Source organism: Salvelinus sp. IW2-2015, linkage group LG36 (genome assembly GCF_002910315.2).
Source record: "Salvelinus sp. IW2-2015 linkage group LG36, ASM291031v2, whole genome shotgun sequence".
In the NCBI taxonomy this organism is placed as follows: domain Eukaryota; kingdom Metazoa; phylum Chordata; class Actinopteri; order Salmoniformes; family Salmonidae; genus Salvelinus; species Salvelinus sp. IW2-2015.
In genome coordinates, this window is record NC_036875.1 from 21,380,923 (window position 1) to 21,395,143 (window position 14,221).

A 14,221-nucleotide genomic window follows, 5' to 3' on the forward strand; every position below is an offset into this window, starting at 1 on the left:
AGACTTTTTAAAATATAGATGTTCCAAAGGTCTGCATCAGTGGCTTGTAKGCTATGTATGGAAGCCAGGAGATGCTAAATATGTTTATGTTAATTAACAGTAATTTACCGTGAGACCAAAAGTTATTTGCTTGACAATCCCCAGCTGACAAAATGTTGTGACCGCCACAGCCCTAGCCATAACCCAAACCCAAACCTTTGCTTCATGTTCACACCCTGATCAAAACCTAACCCTAATCATCAGAATCTCATGTGTTATTCCAATGTGTATGATGTGTAATGTGATGGTTTGTATTCTGTGTTTTCCTCAGGGGTAGTGCTGTGGGTCTGGAGACCATAGGGTTCCCTACTGTACCCAACAACCGGCGCTCCCAAACCCTGGAGAGGGACAGGTCCCCTACACCCAGCAGCAAGACCAGGAGGGTCAGGGTCAGCAACCCAGCAACCCAACAAATACACACAATAACACATTTTCATGCTCTCATAGGCTCCCGAGTGGTGCATCTCAGTGCTAGAGGCGTCACTACAGACCCTGGTTCGATTCCAGGCTGTATCACAACCGGCCATGATTGGGAGTCCCAATTGGCCCAGTGTCGTTCGGGTTAAGGTTTGGCCAGGGTAGACCGTCATTATAAATAAGAATTTGTTCTTAACTGACTTGCCTAGTTAAATATAGGTTAAATAAACACAAACACGCTCATAGAATGTGTGATTTTTAACACACCTCTGTGTGTGTGTCTGTATATGTGTGTGCAGCCGGACGGAGCAGAGAGCGTGGCTAGTTTCCACTCCAGCGACAGCGTGTTTGACAAGATGGCCGAAACCGTCACCAGGCATGGCAGGACGGAGCCTGGCACCGCCACCCCCACCATCGCTGTCTCCAGGGCCTCCGTGTCTTCAGGTATCGTCATGACAACACAGTCCTTACACCTCCACCATGTGTGTATGTGAACACCTATAGAGAGAGACAGGATTCTCTCTGTTTCACAAATTCCAGATAACAAATTCAATTACTTTTTTCCTGAGATTTAATCTGATAGGGGAGCATGAAGAAGATGAAGATGAAGCCTTTAATATCATAGTTTTTATGGAGGTGTTTCAGAAGGTTAGGAGGTGTTCTATTAGATTGGGAGCTTTGGAGCCTAGTCCTTCGATCGTCAGGGAGAGTTGTAGCACTTTTATGTTGCTCTCACCCTCTCTCTCTCTCTCTCTCTCTCTCTCTCTCTCTCCTCATACTCCTCTCTTCCTCTCTCTCCTCATACTCCTCTCTTCCTCTCTCTCTCCATTGCTCTTTTACGCTCACACACACTCTCCTCTTCTTCTTGTTTCTCACTGTCTCCCTCTCTCCTCCCTTTCTCTCTTTCCCCCTTTCTCTACTCAGACACCTTTCTCATCTTACCCAGTAACAGCTGGCTGTTGTAGCAGCATATGGTGCTCTGTCACATATTAGCATTTCATAACAACTCCAATTAGTGTCATTAAGCATGGCTGTGACAGTACTGAGGAGAACTGTTTCTATGTGTGGCTGTGGGAAGGTGATACCTTGTCACTCCCTCCTCTCATCTCTCTCACTTTCCCTCTCTCTCGCTCTCTAGATCGTAGTCGTTCTGAGGTGGACCTGTCTGTGCCTGGTTCTGCCAGTGATGAGGCCCTCAGTCTGAGGAGCCACTCTGTTCCTGGGCTCAATGACACGGTACGTACACACACACACACACACACACACACACACACACACACACACACACACACACTTTCGTACTTCTTGTCCACCTCCACACTCCACCCACTCACCTAACCCAAGAATTACATCAACACATTAAAGGCTCCCATCTTTTATGTCCATCTCTATGGCAATATAATCACATAGCCAATTGCCCAGTGTAACCTAGTGTTGATTTTTCAGTGTAACATTTCTAGTGTTAATTCAGGAGTTAAACAACTCCTTGACGCATGGATCCCTTTAGCGGGATCATTTTTGTAAACAACCGCTGAATTGCATAGCGCCAAATAAAAATAAAAAACTACAAATATTTATTTTCATGAAATCACAAGTGAAATATACCAAAACAGCTTAGCTTGTTGTTAATCCACCTATCGTGTCAGATTTTGAAAATATGCTTTACAGCGGAAGCAATCCAAGCGTTTGTGAGTTTATCGATCACTAGACAAAACAGTAAGAACACCTAGCAGCCATGTAGATTGGTCACGAAAGCCAGAAAAGCAATAAAATTAATCGCTTACCTTTGATGATCTTCGGATGTTTGCACTCACGAGACTCCCAGTTACACAATAAATGTTCCTTTTGTTCGATAAAGATTTTTTTATATCAAAATACCTCCATTTGTTTGGCGCGTTATGTTCAGTATTCCACAGCCTTAGGTAAGTCATCAAGGCTTGACGAAACTTCCATATAGTATCCGTAAAGGTCGTAAAAACATTTCAAACGTTTTTAATAATCAATCCTCAGGTTGTTTTTAACATCAATAATCGATAATATTTCAACCGGACTGTAAACTATTCAATACTGGAGAGAAAGAAAGTGTCGCGCAACCAGTGTCGCGCGCAAGATTTAATGGAGGGACACTGACGCGTTTTGATAAATCTCGCTCATTTTTCAAAATAAAAGCTTGAAACTATGTCTAAAGACTGTTCACAGCCTGAGGAAGCCACAGGAAAAATAATCTGGTTGATATCCCTTTAAATGGACAAAAGGCAGGCAATGGAACAGTGATTTTTCAAAATAGAAGTCACATCCGGGTTGGATTTCCTCAGGTTTTCGCCTGAAAAATCAGTTCTGTTATACTCACAGACAATATTTTGACAGTTTTGGAAACTTTAGAGTGTTTTCTATCCTACTCTGTCAATTATATGCATATTCTAGCATCTGCACCTGAGAAATAGGCAGCTTTACAATGGGAACGTTATTTTCCCAAACATAAAAATTCTGCCCCCTAGCTTCAAGAGTTTTAAATTAACTCTGTAAGTGTTTGGTGTAATTGGTTTAAAATAACCCCAGTGTTGGTGTTAAAGTGGAACTGACAGCATTTTAGCAACATTAAATCTTATTCAAATCTGTTCATATACACCCCCAGGAAGATTATGACACTTTTTAAAACATTTTCTGACAAGCGAGCACAGTAGTGTCTCTCTATCACAGGTGAAGGATCTTTTTAAACAAACAAAAAGAGTTCTACAAGCAGGTGTTACAACAACAAGAAAATAGCTTCAAGTGTTTTGTCCAAATACTGGTGGAGTCAACTAATMAAAGAATGGACGACCTGACCAGAGTTCCAGGACCTGAAAAACAGTTTGCAGTTCTCCCAGGGTCAGCTCGATGAGTTGAAACAGGAGAACAGCAAGATGACAACAATCTGTAAATCTTTAAGAGAGGGGACATTAGTTCTGTATGTGAATCCATGATAACAATAACAGAGGAATCAGACTATCTCAAGGAACAATCAAGGCGGAACAACATGGTTGTAGACGGAATTGCAGAATCTCCACATGAGACCTGGACGGAGTCTGTGGACAAAATGAGGGAAATGACCTCGGAGAAACTGAAGATAGACCACAGGAAGATTGAGTTGGAGCGCTCCCACAGGACTGGAAAACCTACCACCGGCTCAGGTGACAGGCCCAGGCTGATAGTCGTCAAGTTCCTGATGTTCAAGGACAGGTAGCAGTTCTTGAAAGATCTTGAGGGCACATCTTCCTCAACAAGGACTATCCTGAAGCTGTGCATCAGAAGAGAAAATTCCTTTTCCCGGCCTTGAAAGCCGCAAGAGCGCGTGGGGACATTGCTTACATCCGATATGACAAGCTCATTGTCCACCCTCCCTCCCAAACGCCTGGAAGGGATGAGAGAGCCAAGCCTATGGGTTTGTAGCTTTAACCCCACAACACACACACACACACACACACACCACACACACACACACACACACACACACACACACACACACACACACCACACACACACACACACACACACACACAAGCACAACCACCACACACACAGGTTACTGAGGAAGGTTACTGAGGATGGTAGCTGACTCTATGGCCACTCCTATCTGTCATATCTTTAATCTGAGTCTAGAGGAAGGTATGTGTCCTCAGGCCTGGAGGGGAGCCAAAGTAATTCTGTCCAAGAGTGGTAAAGCGGCCTTTACTGATTCTAACAGCAGACCAATCAGCTTGCTGCCAGCTCTTAGAAAACTGTTGAAAAAAATGTGTTTGACCAAATACAATGCTATTTCTCTGCGGTTTTAACCAATCAACATCCAGGATTAGACCCACCCGTTGTATAATGAGGATTATAAACTGGGTGGTTCAAGCCCTGAATGCTGATTGGCTGACAGCCGTGGTACACTATATGCACAAAAGTATGTGGACACCACTTCAAATTAGTGGACTCGGCTATGTCAGACACACCCGCTGATGACAGGTGTATAAAATTGAGCACAAAGCCATGCATCTCCATAGACAAACACTGGCAGTAGAATGGCCTTAATGAAGAGCTGTGACTTTCAAGGTGGCACCGTCATAGGATGCCACCTTTCCAACAAGTCAGTTTGTCAAATTTCTGCCCTGCTAGAGCTGCCTTGCTGAACTGTAAGTGCTGTTAGTGTGAAGTGGAAATGTCTAGCAGCAACAACGGCTCAGCCGCAAAGTGCTAAGCCACACAAGCTCGGAGAACGGGACCGCCGAGTGCTGCAGCGCGTAGTAGGTAAACATTGTCTGTCCTCGGTTGCAACACTCCCTACTGAGTTCCAAACTGCTTCTGGAAGCAATGACAGCACAAGAACTGTTTGTTGGGAGCTTAATGAAATGGGTTTCCAAGGCCGAGCAGCCGCACACAAGCCTAAGATCACCTTGCGCAATGCCAAGTGTCGGCTGGAGTGGTGTAAAGCTCGCTGCCATTGGACTTTGGAGCAGTGGAAACACGTTCTCTGGAGTGATGAATCACGCTTCACCATCTGGCAGTCTGACAGACAAATCTGGGTTTGGCGGATGCCAGGAGAACGTTACCTGCCTGAATGCATCGTGCCAACTGTAAAGTTTAGTGGAGGAGGAATAATGGTCTGGGGCTGGTTTTTCATAGTTCGGGCTTGGCCCCTTAGTTCCAGTGAAGAGAAATCTTAATGCTACATCATACAATGACATTCTAGACGATTCTGTGCTTCCAACTTTGTGCCAACAGTTTGGGGACGGCTCTTTCCTGTTTCAACATGACAATGCCCCCGTGCACAAAGTGAGGTCCATACAGAAATGGTTTGTCGAGATCGGTGTGGAAGAACTTGACTGGCCTGCACAGAGCCCTGACCTCAACCCCATCGAACACCTTTGGGATGAATTGGAACGCCGACTGCGAGCCAGCTCTAATCGCCCAACAGTGCCCAACCTCATTAATGCTCTTGTGGCTGAATGGCAGCAAGTCCCCGCAGCAATGTTCTAACATCTAGTGGAAAGCCTTTCCAGAAGAGTGGAGGCTGTTATAGCAGCAAAGAGTGGACAAACTCCATATTAATGCCAATGATTTTGGAATGAGATGTTCGACGAGCAATTGTCACATACTTTTAGCCATGCAGTGTGCTTCCAGACACCTCACTCTGACCATTTTAGAGTCACCCTAGCAGAGCTGGTTAGGCTGTTACATGTTATCTAAAGCGTTCGTGATGAACTATTACTTTCTTTGCCTACGTTTATTGATACCGGTAATATTCAGCAGGTGTTCACGTTCCTAAATTCATCTGTTATTCTGCACTCTGGCACAAAGACGTCAGAGTAGATAGCCAGAGTGAATTTGTGAATGCAAGAGATATGCTAACTGGACAAAAGTCGTTCAAGCTAACCAAATGAGACCTGCATCTTAAGCTGTATATAGCCACCGAAAAACAATATGAGGGGAAAAAGTCAGTCATTCACCCACTCCTCCAATGACATGACATCCTCCTAGCAGCTAGCTAGCTTGCTTGTGATCATTGCCCTTGCTAGTTTGACTGTGTTGACATTCCCAGCCTTAGTTACATTCCTCCGTTTTTGTCCAAAATATTCAGTCATTGAAACTGAAACAATGCATCCCGAATGGAGACAGAAAACAATGTACCAGGCCAGCTGTTATTTACCACCTAGAAGCAATATTTTTTGAACTACTAAGAAATGTATTGGTGAATTATGTTAATCATGCACTGAACTGCATCAGTCTGTTCCACCAACAATGTCTTAGTGTACGTTACAGAATGTTGAGTCAAATATAACCTATTTTAATAAAATCTCTTATAAAGTTGGTTTTGGTTAGCTAGCAAGAACTTGACCGACTTTTGTCCAGTTAGCATATCTCTTGCGTTCGCAAATTCACTCTGGCTGTCTACTCTGATTTCAGAGCACTCTCGTCTGTGTGCCAGAGTGCAGAATAACTGWTGAATTTAGGAAAGCGCAACACCCGCTGAATATGACCGGTTTCAGTAAACGTAGGCAAAAAAAGTAATAGTTAATCACGAACGCTCTAAACTGGGATTTTTTTTWTTTTTGACTCTGATAGTGTTAAATGTAACACTGGGCCAGTGTCTATACGAGTCCACACGTTTGAGTGTTAAATTAACACTGTGCTTAGTGCTGACGCTATTATAATTTGTCAGTGTTAGGGAATTAACACATTCAGTGTTATGCAATAACACCATTGGAGCAAACTGTACACACTTCCTAGTGTTAAAATACTATATGAGGTGCTATCGCATAACACTGAAAGTGTTAATTCCCTAACACTGACAAAGTGTAACAGCGTCAGCACTAAGCAGGGTGGTAATTTAACACTCAAAGGTGTGGACCCGTATAAACACTGGACCAGTGTTAAATTTAACACTCACAGTGTTGATTTAACACTGGAAAATTTGCTCCATACAGAAAGTGCACAGCACAGTACAGTGGACGTCCTCTAATCCAGGGTTTCCCAAACTCGGTCTTGGGGCCCCCCCTGGGTGCACATTTTGGGTTTTGCCCTAGCGCAAAAATAATCAAATCTTGACGATGAGTTGGTTATTTTGCTAGTGCAAAAACCAAAACGTGCACCTAGGGGGGGCCCCAGGACCAAGTTTGGGAAACCCTGCTCTAATCTATACATCCTATCCATATCAAGGCTATGAGCAGTGGTCTGTCTGATTAACACAACTGTATGAATGAGATATGAGCTTCAATAAGGAGCCCAGTTAGGTGTTAATTAGAGAGTGTAGGCTCACATCAAAACCTGCTCAGTAGCAGGGCTGAAGGCTGTGGAGCAGGAAAATATTTTAACCACTGGCTTAGGGTCACTACTCCTCCGTATTTACTCCTCCGTGTGTCCGTGCACGGACACACACTCACACACACGCACGCGCACACACGCACGCGCACACACACACACTTGCAAAGAGCTCAAAGACAGCATGTGCGATGAGTGGGTCATCTAATTAACACACTCTGTCCTGACCTGTCTGATTGAATTTAAAGTTGCCACTGGAAACAGACTGATACGATATGTTGACACTGTGTGGCCTCCTTACTGAGAATGTACATGGAGATTTAATGGGCTGATGTCTCCTCTGATGGTTTATGTGTTCCACAGGAGTTTAATAATGCTGAGAAAGACGAGGACATCGATGCTCTGATGTCGGCACACAGCAAGGCCACCAGCCGACGCGTGAGCAACGCTATGTCCACGGTAATACCCTGCGGTATCACTAACACACAACACTCAAAACAATTACTCTGTCCTTCTCTGGCACACAGACAGACAGAGTGATATACACACACACACACACACACACACACACACACACACAGAAGGGCCCATGAAGAGGGATGAGTGTGAACAGTGTCAAAGGGCCAGTGGCCCCAGGGCTGAGGAACAGCAGAGCAGTGTCACAAACACAGCTCACAGCAGAGCTCACATATAGACACAGCACTTGTTGGAGCCAGGCCCATTAGCCTAAACTCACAGGTTTTTTGTTACTGTACTGCAGTATGTATAGCATATGGACACTACCGGTCAAAAGTTTTAGAAYACCTACTCATTCAAGGGTCTTTCTTTATTTTGACTATTTTCTACATTGTACAATAATAGTGAATACATCAAAACTATGAAATAACACATATGGAATCATGTGTTAACCAAATCAATATATATTTTATATTTGAGATTCATTCCTCAAATAGCCACCCCTTGACTTGATGACAGCTTTGCACACTCTTGGCATTCTCTCAACCAGCTTCATGAGGTAGTCACCTGGAATGTATTTCAACTAACAGGTGTGCCTTCTTAAAAGTTAATTTGTGGAATTTCTTTCCTTCTTAATGCATTTGAACCAATCAGTTGTGTTGTGACAAGGTAGGGGGGTATACAGAAGATAGCCACATTTTGTAAAAGACCAAGTCCATATTATGGCAAGAACAGCTCAAATAAGCAAAGAGAAACGACAGTCCATCATTACTTTAAGACATGAAGGTCAGTCAATACGGAAAATTTCAAGAACTTTGAGAGTTTCTTCAAGTGCAGTCGCAAAAACAATCAAGCGCTAYGATGAAACTGKCTCTCATGAGGACCGCCACAGGAATTGAAGACCCCGAGTTACCTCTGCTGCAGAGGATAAGTTCATTAGAGTTACCAGCCTCAGAAATTGCAGCCCAAGTAAATGCTTCACAGAGTTCAAGTAACAGACACATCTCAACATCAACTGTTCAGAGGAGACTGTGTGAATCAGGTCTTCATGGTCGACTTGCTGCAAAGAAACCACTACTAAATGACACCAATAATAAGAAGAGACTTGTTTGGGCCAAGAAACACAAGTAATGGACATTAGACTGGTGGAAATTTGTCCTTTGATCTGGAGTTCAAATGTGAGATTTTTGGTTCCAACCTCTGTGTCTTTGTGAGACGCGGTGTGGGTGAACGGTTGATCTCCGSATGTGTATTTCCCACCGTAAAGCATGGAGGAGGAGGTGTTATGGTGTGGGAGTGCTTTGCTGGTGACACTGTCTGTGATTTATTTAGAATTCAAGGTAGCCCATTGATTAGAGCGTTGGGCCAATCACCAAAAGGTTGCTGGATTGAATACCTGAGTTGACAAGGTAAAAGTCTGTCGTTCTGCCCCTGAACAATGCAGTTAACCCACTGTTCCCCAGTAGGCTGTCATTGTAAATAAGAATTTGTTCTTAACTGACTTGCCTAGTTAAATAAAGGTGACAACCAGCATGGCTACCGCAGCAATACGCCATCCCATCTGGTTTGGGCTTTGTGGGACTATTATTTGTTTTTCATCAGGACAATGACCCAACACACCTCCAGGCTGTGTAAGGGCTATTTGACCAAGAAGGAGAGTGATGGAGTGCTGCATCAGATGACCTGGCCTCCACAATCCCCCGACCTCAACCAAATTGAGATGATTTGGGATGAGTCGGACCGCAGAGTGAAGGAAATAGAGCCGACAAGTGCTCCTTCAAGACTGTTGGAAAAGCATTCCAGGTGAAGCTGGTTGAGAGAATACCAAGAGTGTGCAAAGCTCTCATCAAGGCAAAGGGTGGCTATTTGAAGCATCTCAAATAGAAAATATATTTTGATTTGTTTAACACTTGTTTGGTTACTACATCATTCCATATGTGTTATTTCATAGTTTTGATGTCTTCATTATTAATCTACAATGTATAAAATAGTAAAAATAAAAACCCTTGAATGAGTAGATGTTCTAAAACTTTGGACTGGTAGTGTATGTATGCTATGCACTCGTAGAACCTGGCTTCACAACATTTACATTTATTTTCTCATAACACATTTTGCCACATAAAGGACACGATTGGTTGATTTAAAAAAAATACCGGCTTAATATACATCACTTAAAGTATAAGGACATACACAGCAAATTMTTCAGTGTTAGATCAACACAGAGAGTGTTACTTTTAACACTGGTCCAGTGTCTATACAGGTCCACACTTTTCAGTGTTGAAGGTCATGAACAATCAAAATGTTTTTCATGAAACTGGATGATATTTGAGGTAAACCAGATTTGGTTTAACACTGTTTATTAACACCAACACTGGGGTTCTTTTACACCTATAAGTGTTAATGTAACAATTACAGAGTTCATTTAACACCTGAATCAACACTAGAAATGTTACACTGAAAAATCAACACTAGGTTACACTGACCAATTAGCTGTGTACTGTCATTGCTGGCTTATCTACGTATTTACGCCACTGAAACCCCCTCAGTGTTATTCTGAGACATTGCTATGTTAACAAGAGACACGCATCCCCTGCCTGTCTGACATTTATGATTTCACCCCAGACATGACTAACAGCATTAATTCTGGCTGTGGGATCTGCTCTCAATAACAGCAGAGGTGGAGGGCCATGATTAAGGAGATTATTCAGATGAATGGTGACTGGCTTCTGTGAGTCTCCCTGCTCAAAAACAATGTATGAATAGAACAGAATGTTTGATGGCTGTACTAGGGATGGATAAGGGTGGATGAGGGAAACACATACACACAAAAAAAATAGATATCTACAGCAACAATTATTCCGATAATGTTCATGTACCCCCGAATGGTGCTGCAGTCTAAGGCACTGCATCTCAGTGCAAGCGGTGTCACTGTAGTCCCTGGTTGAAATCCAGGCTGCATCACTTCTGGCCGTGATTGTGAGTCCCATAGGGCGGTGCACAATTGGCCCAGTATTGTCCGGGGTAGGCTGTCATTGTGAATAAGAATATGTTCTTAACTGACTTGCCTAGTTAAATAAAGAAATCATAACTGAGGCCCAAAAGGCTGCTTCTCATTGTATCCACTGCTCTACCTGGACCTGTTCCTTTGGTCCAAGCACCTGTGTGTAGTTGCCTTTGATATTTACTGGTGCTGTCAGCCTGCTTTGTCCGTCCCTGTTTATTCATGTTTTCCCCGGAGGAGATCAAATCCGTTCCTACTTCATCTGATAAACACCATGGCAACCCTGCTAGATTCTGTTTTGTGTCACAGCATCTGGTGATGGGTTGTCTGGGGTTTCTGCTCTTGTACTTAGGGTCTTTCCTCTTGTCTCTGTCTTATTTACACTTTCACATGTATCACCTCTCTTCCCTCCTCTCTCCCTCCTTTCTCCGTCTCCTCCTCTCACTGCTGGCTCTGGGTCTATTCTTCCTCTGGCTGCTAGTCTTCTACTCCTGGCTCAGAGAGAAAATGGGGCTACCTCAGTCTCCCTGGCGACTCGGACGCAGAGACTGTGAGTCCTTGCCTTCTTTGTGTGTGCATGCTTGCATGTGTGCGCCCCACTTATTGTTAATATATTTTCACCAAGCTGTGCCGCTCTGCGCCAATCGCTGCCACTCATACGGGCTCATTCTATGACATAAATTAGATCATCATTAGGATATTACATTCACCTGCCAGATACATCTCACATCAAATGACGCAATCTGTCCATTCTGCATTTTTACCTTCAGAAAGACTAAAAGCTATCCACGCCTACATCTGTCTTACTCTCTCCTCCTTTTCCCTCTACTTCTTTTTAAAATGTCCCCCTGCTCTGACTGTCCTCTTCTCTCGCCCTCATCTGTTCTGATTCTCTACTCCAATCCTCTACTTCTCTTTTCTCCATTATGTTATTTTCCTCTCCCATCTCCCCCCTCCTCTATTACACTATTTTACTCATTTTGCTATCTCGTACCCCTCACTTGCTCTCTCACTACCCATCTCCTCTATTTTCTCTCTCTATCCTCTCTATTCTATCTACCCTTTCTCCCCTTCTCTTGCCCCCTCTCCCCCTCTCTTCTCCTCACAGAGCAGTCTGAACAGTATGATGAGTATGTACAGTGAGACCGGTGACTATGGCAACGCCAACGTGAGTGGGGAGCTGCTGTTGAACATCAGCTACAGCTATAAGACAGGCGCTCTTAACGTCCTGGTGAAGGAGTGTCGCAACCTGGCCACTGGGGATGAGAGGAAGCAACGCACAGACGCGTAAGGGCACACACACACTGAAGAACCTACACTAAGAAGAAAAGGTGCTATCTAGAACCAAAAAGGGTTCTTCGGCTGTCCCTACAGGAGAACCTTTTAAAGAACCAATTTTGGTTCCAGGTAGAACCCTTTTGGAACCATTTTGGGTTCCATGTAGATCCCTTTCCACAGATGGTTCCACATAGAACCAAATAGAGTTCTACCTGGAGCCAAAAAGGGTCTTACATGGTACCAAAAAGGGTTCTCCTATAGGGACAKCCACAGAACCCTTTTGGAATCCTTTTTTTCTAAGATTGTATGCTTACACAAACACACACACACTAAATTATCACATGTTCACACTTAAAAAGAACACACACCTCTAACAGCACAGTCACTGACCATCAGCTCAACTAGAACCAATCCATGACTGAAGTGTGAACTCATCATGACCCACAATGACTGTGACAGTCATGGTATGATAGAGTAACCTTAGTGAAGCCCTGGGGTGATCATATGGATCCCTGCATACATGTCCTCCTCTGGAGTGTGGCTTAATGACTATCTTCCATTGGCAGCTATGTGAAGGCTTACCTTCTCCCAGACAAGTCTCGCCAGAGCAAGAGGAAGACCAGCATCAAGACCAACACAATCAACCCTGTGTTCAATGAGAACCTTAGGGTAAGGGAGTGTTTGTGTGCACGTATGAAAATGTGTATAGCTTGGGAGACAGTAAAATGTAATGAGTTTGTTTTTGTGGTCATGAGAATGTGTATCTTTGCCTGAAGAAAGAGTGTGTGTCAATACTAGTGTCAGGCAGCAGGTGTTCATATTTAAAGAAATTAAGCTTTCATTAACCTGCACCACCATAGCTAGTGTTTCAGCCTTCATCAAGGCCCTGGTGTGTGTGTTTTATTCCTGTATGAGCATCGGCAGGAAAGTAGTTTTGGTACTCAGTCCTACTCTCCATCCGTCTCTCTCACCTGTGCTGTGCTGTGTAGTATGTGATCAGCCACTCCCAGTTGGAGACACGGACATTGCAGCTGTCTGTGTGGCACCACGACCGCTTCGGTCACAACAGCTTCCTTGGGGAGGTGGAGCTGACCTTTGACTCCTGGGAGTTTGACACTAACATGGAGGAGTGGTACTCTCTGCAACCCAAGGTATCCTGTGTTTAGATGGACAATAGCRTACATGTGTGGATTTATACTGTATGTAAGTGGTAAATGCTGTAAGTATAGTATGTTTGTTCTATGTGCAGCTGGACAGTAGAATGGACTCCACRCTCCAGTATAAAGGGGAGCTAACCGTCGTTCTTAAGTACATCCCTGCAGAGAAGAACCTCATGCTACCCCTGGACCAGGTCCAAGGTACTCCACAATTACCCCCTCTTTTTTATCTGCCCCCAGCCCAGCACTAACGCACCTGATTCAACTAATTGACTAAAGATGTTGATAAACGGAACCCTTTCGTCCTCTCCTCCTCTCAGTGAAGAAAGGCTTTCTAAAAGGAAAGAAGACCAGCATCAAGCTGCCCAAAGGAGGAATGGTGGAGCTGCTGGTCAAGGAGGCCAAGAACCTGACCGCTGTCAAGTCTGGAGGCACCTCGGACCCCTTTGTGAAAGGGTGAGACGGGTGCACCCATTTAGTTTCATGTAGAGACCCATTTATTTCAATCAGCCTACATTTCTAGGACCTACTATCTACCTTCTTCCTATTCAACGGGTCTCGAGTGGCGCAGCAGTCTAAGGCACTGCATCTCAGTGCTAGAGGTGTCACTACAGACCCTGGTTAGATTCCAGGCTGTATCACAACCAGCTGTGATTGGGAGTCCCATAGGGCGACGCACAATTGGCCCAGCGTCGTCCAGGTTTGGCCGGGTAGGTCATCATTGTAAATAAGATTTTTTTCTTAACTGACTTGCCTAGTTAAATAAAGGTTAAATATTCCTCTGACAGTTTTGTATTTCTTGTTTCCTCCCGATCTGTTCAGGTACCTGCTCCCTGACAACAGTAAGTCCACCAAGCACAAGACGGCGGTGTTGCGTCGCACGGTCAACCCCCAGTGGAACCACACCTTTACCTACTGTGGCCTGCAGGCTGGAGACCTGAACAACGTGTGTCTGGAGCTCACAGTCTGGGACAAGGAGGCTCTGGCCAGCAACATCTTCCTGGGGGGAGTCCGACTCAACGGAGGGACAGGTCTGTCTGTCTTTTCAATTATTTTCTCTTTCTCCTCTCAGAGATTTAGGGTGATTTGTAGC

General features: G+C 44.2%; 1 protein-coding gene across 2 annotated transcripts in view; it reads left to right on the forward strand.

Annotated features, from left to right (window-relative positions):
• Window positions 1-14,221, forward strand: part of LOC111959478 (synaptotagmin-like protein 5) — a 76,689-nt gene that overhangs the window by 59,838 nt on the left and 2,630 nt on the right. Inside the window, exons 6-16 of one of the 2 annotated variants that reach the window (XM_023981078.2) lie at window positions 311-428; window positions 756-900; window positions 1,595-1,692; window positions 7,600-7,695; window positions 11,175-11,243; window positions 11,802-11,980; window positions 12,538-12,640; window positions 12,961-13,122; window positions 13,221-13,329; window positions 13,449-13,584; window positions 13,951-14,159. In XM_023981078.2, the coding sequence (XP_023836846.1) occupies window positions 311-428; window positions 756-900; window positions 1,595-1,692; window positions 7,600-7,695; window positions 11,175-11,243; window positions 11,802-11,980; window positions 12,538-12,640; window positions 12,961-13,122; window positions 13,221-13,329; window positions 13,449-13,584; window positions 13,951-14,159 (1,424 nt within the window). The remainder of the gene's footprint in view (window positions 1-310; window positions 429-755; window positions 901-1,594; window positions 1,693-7,599; window positions 7,696-11,174; window positions 11,244-11,801; window positions 11,981-12,537; window positions 12,641-12,960; window positions 13,123-13,220; window positions 13,330-13,448; window positions 13,585-13,950; window positions 14,160-14,221) is intronic. The other variant, XM_023981079.2, reaches the window with a different exon arrangement.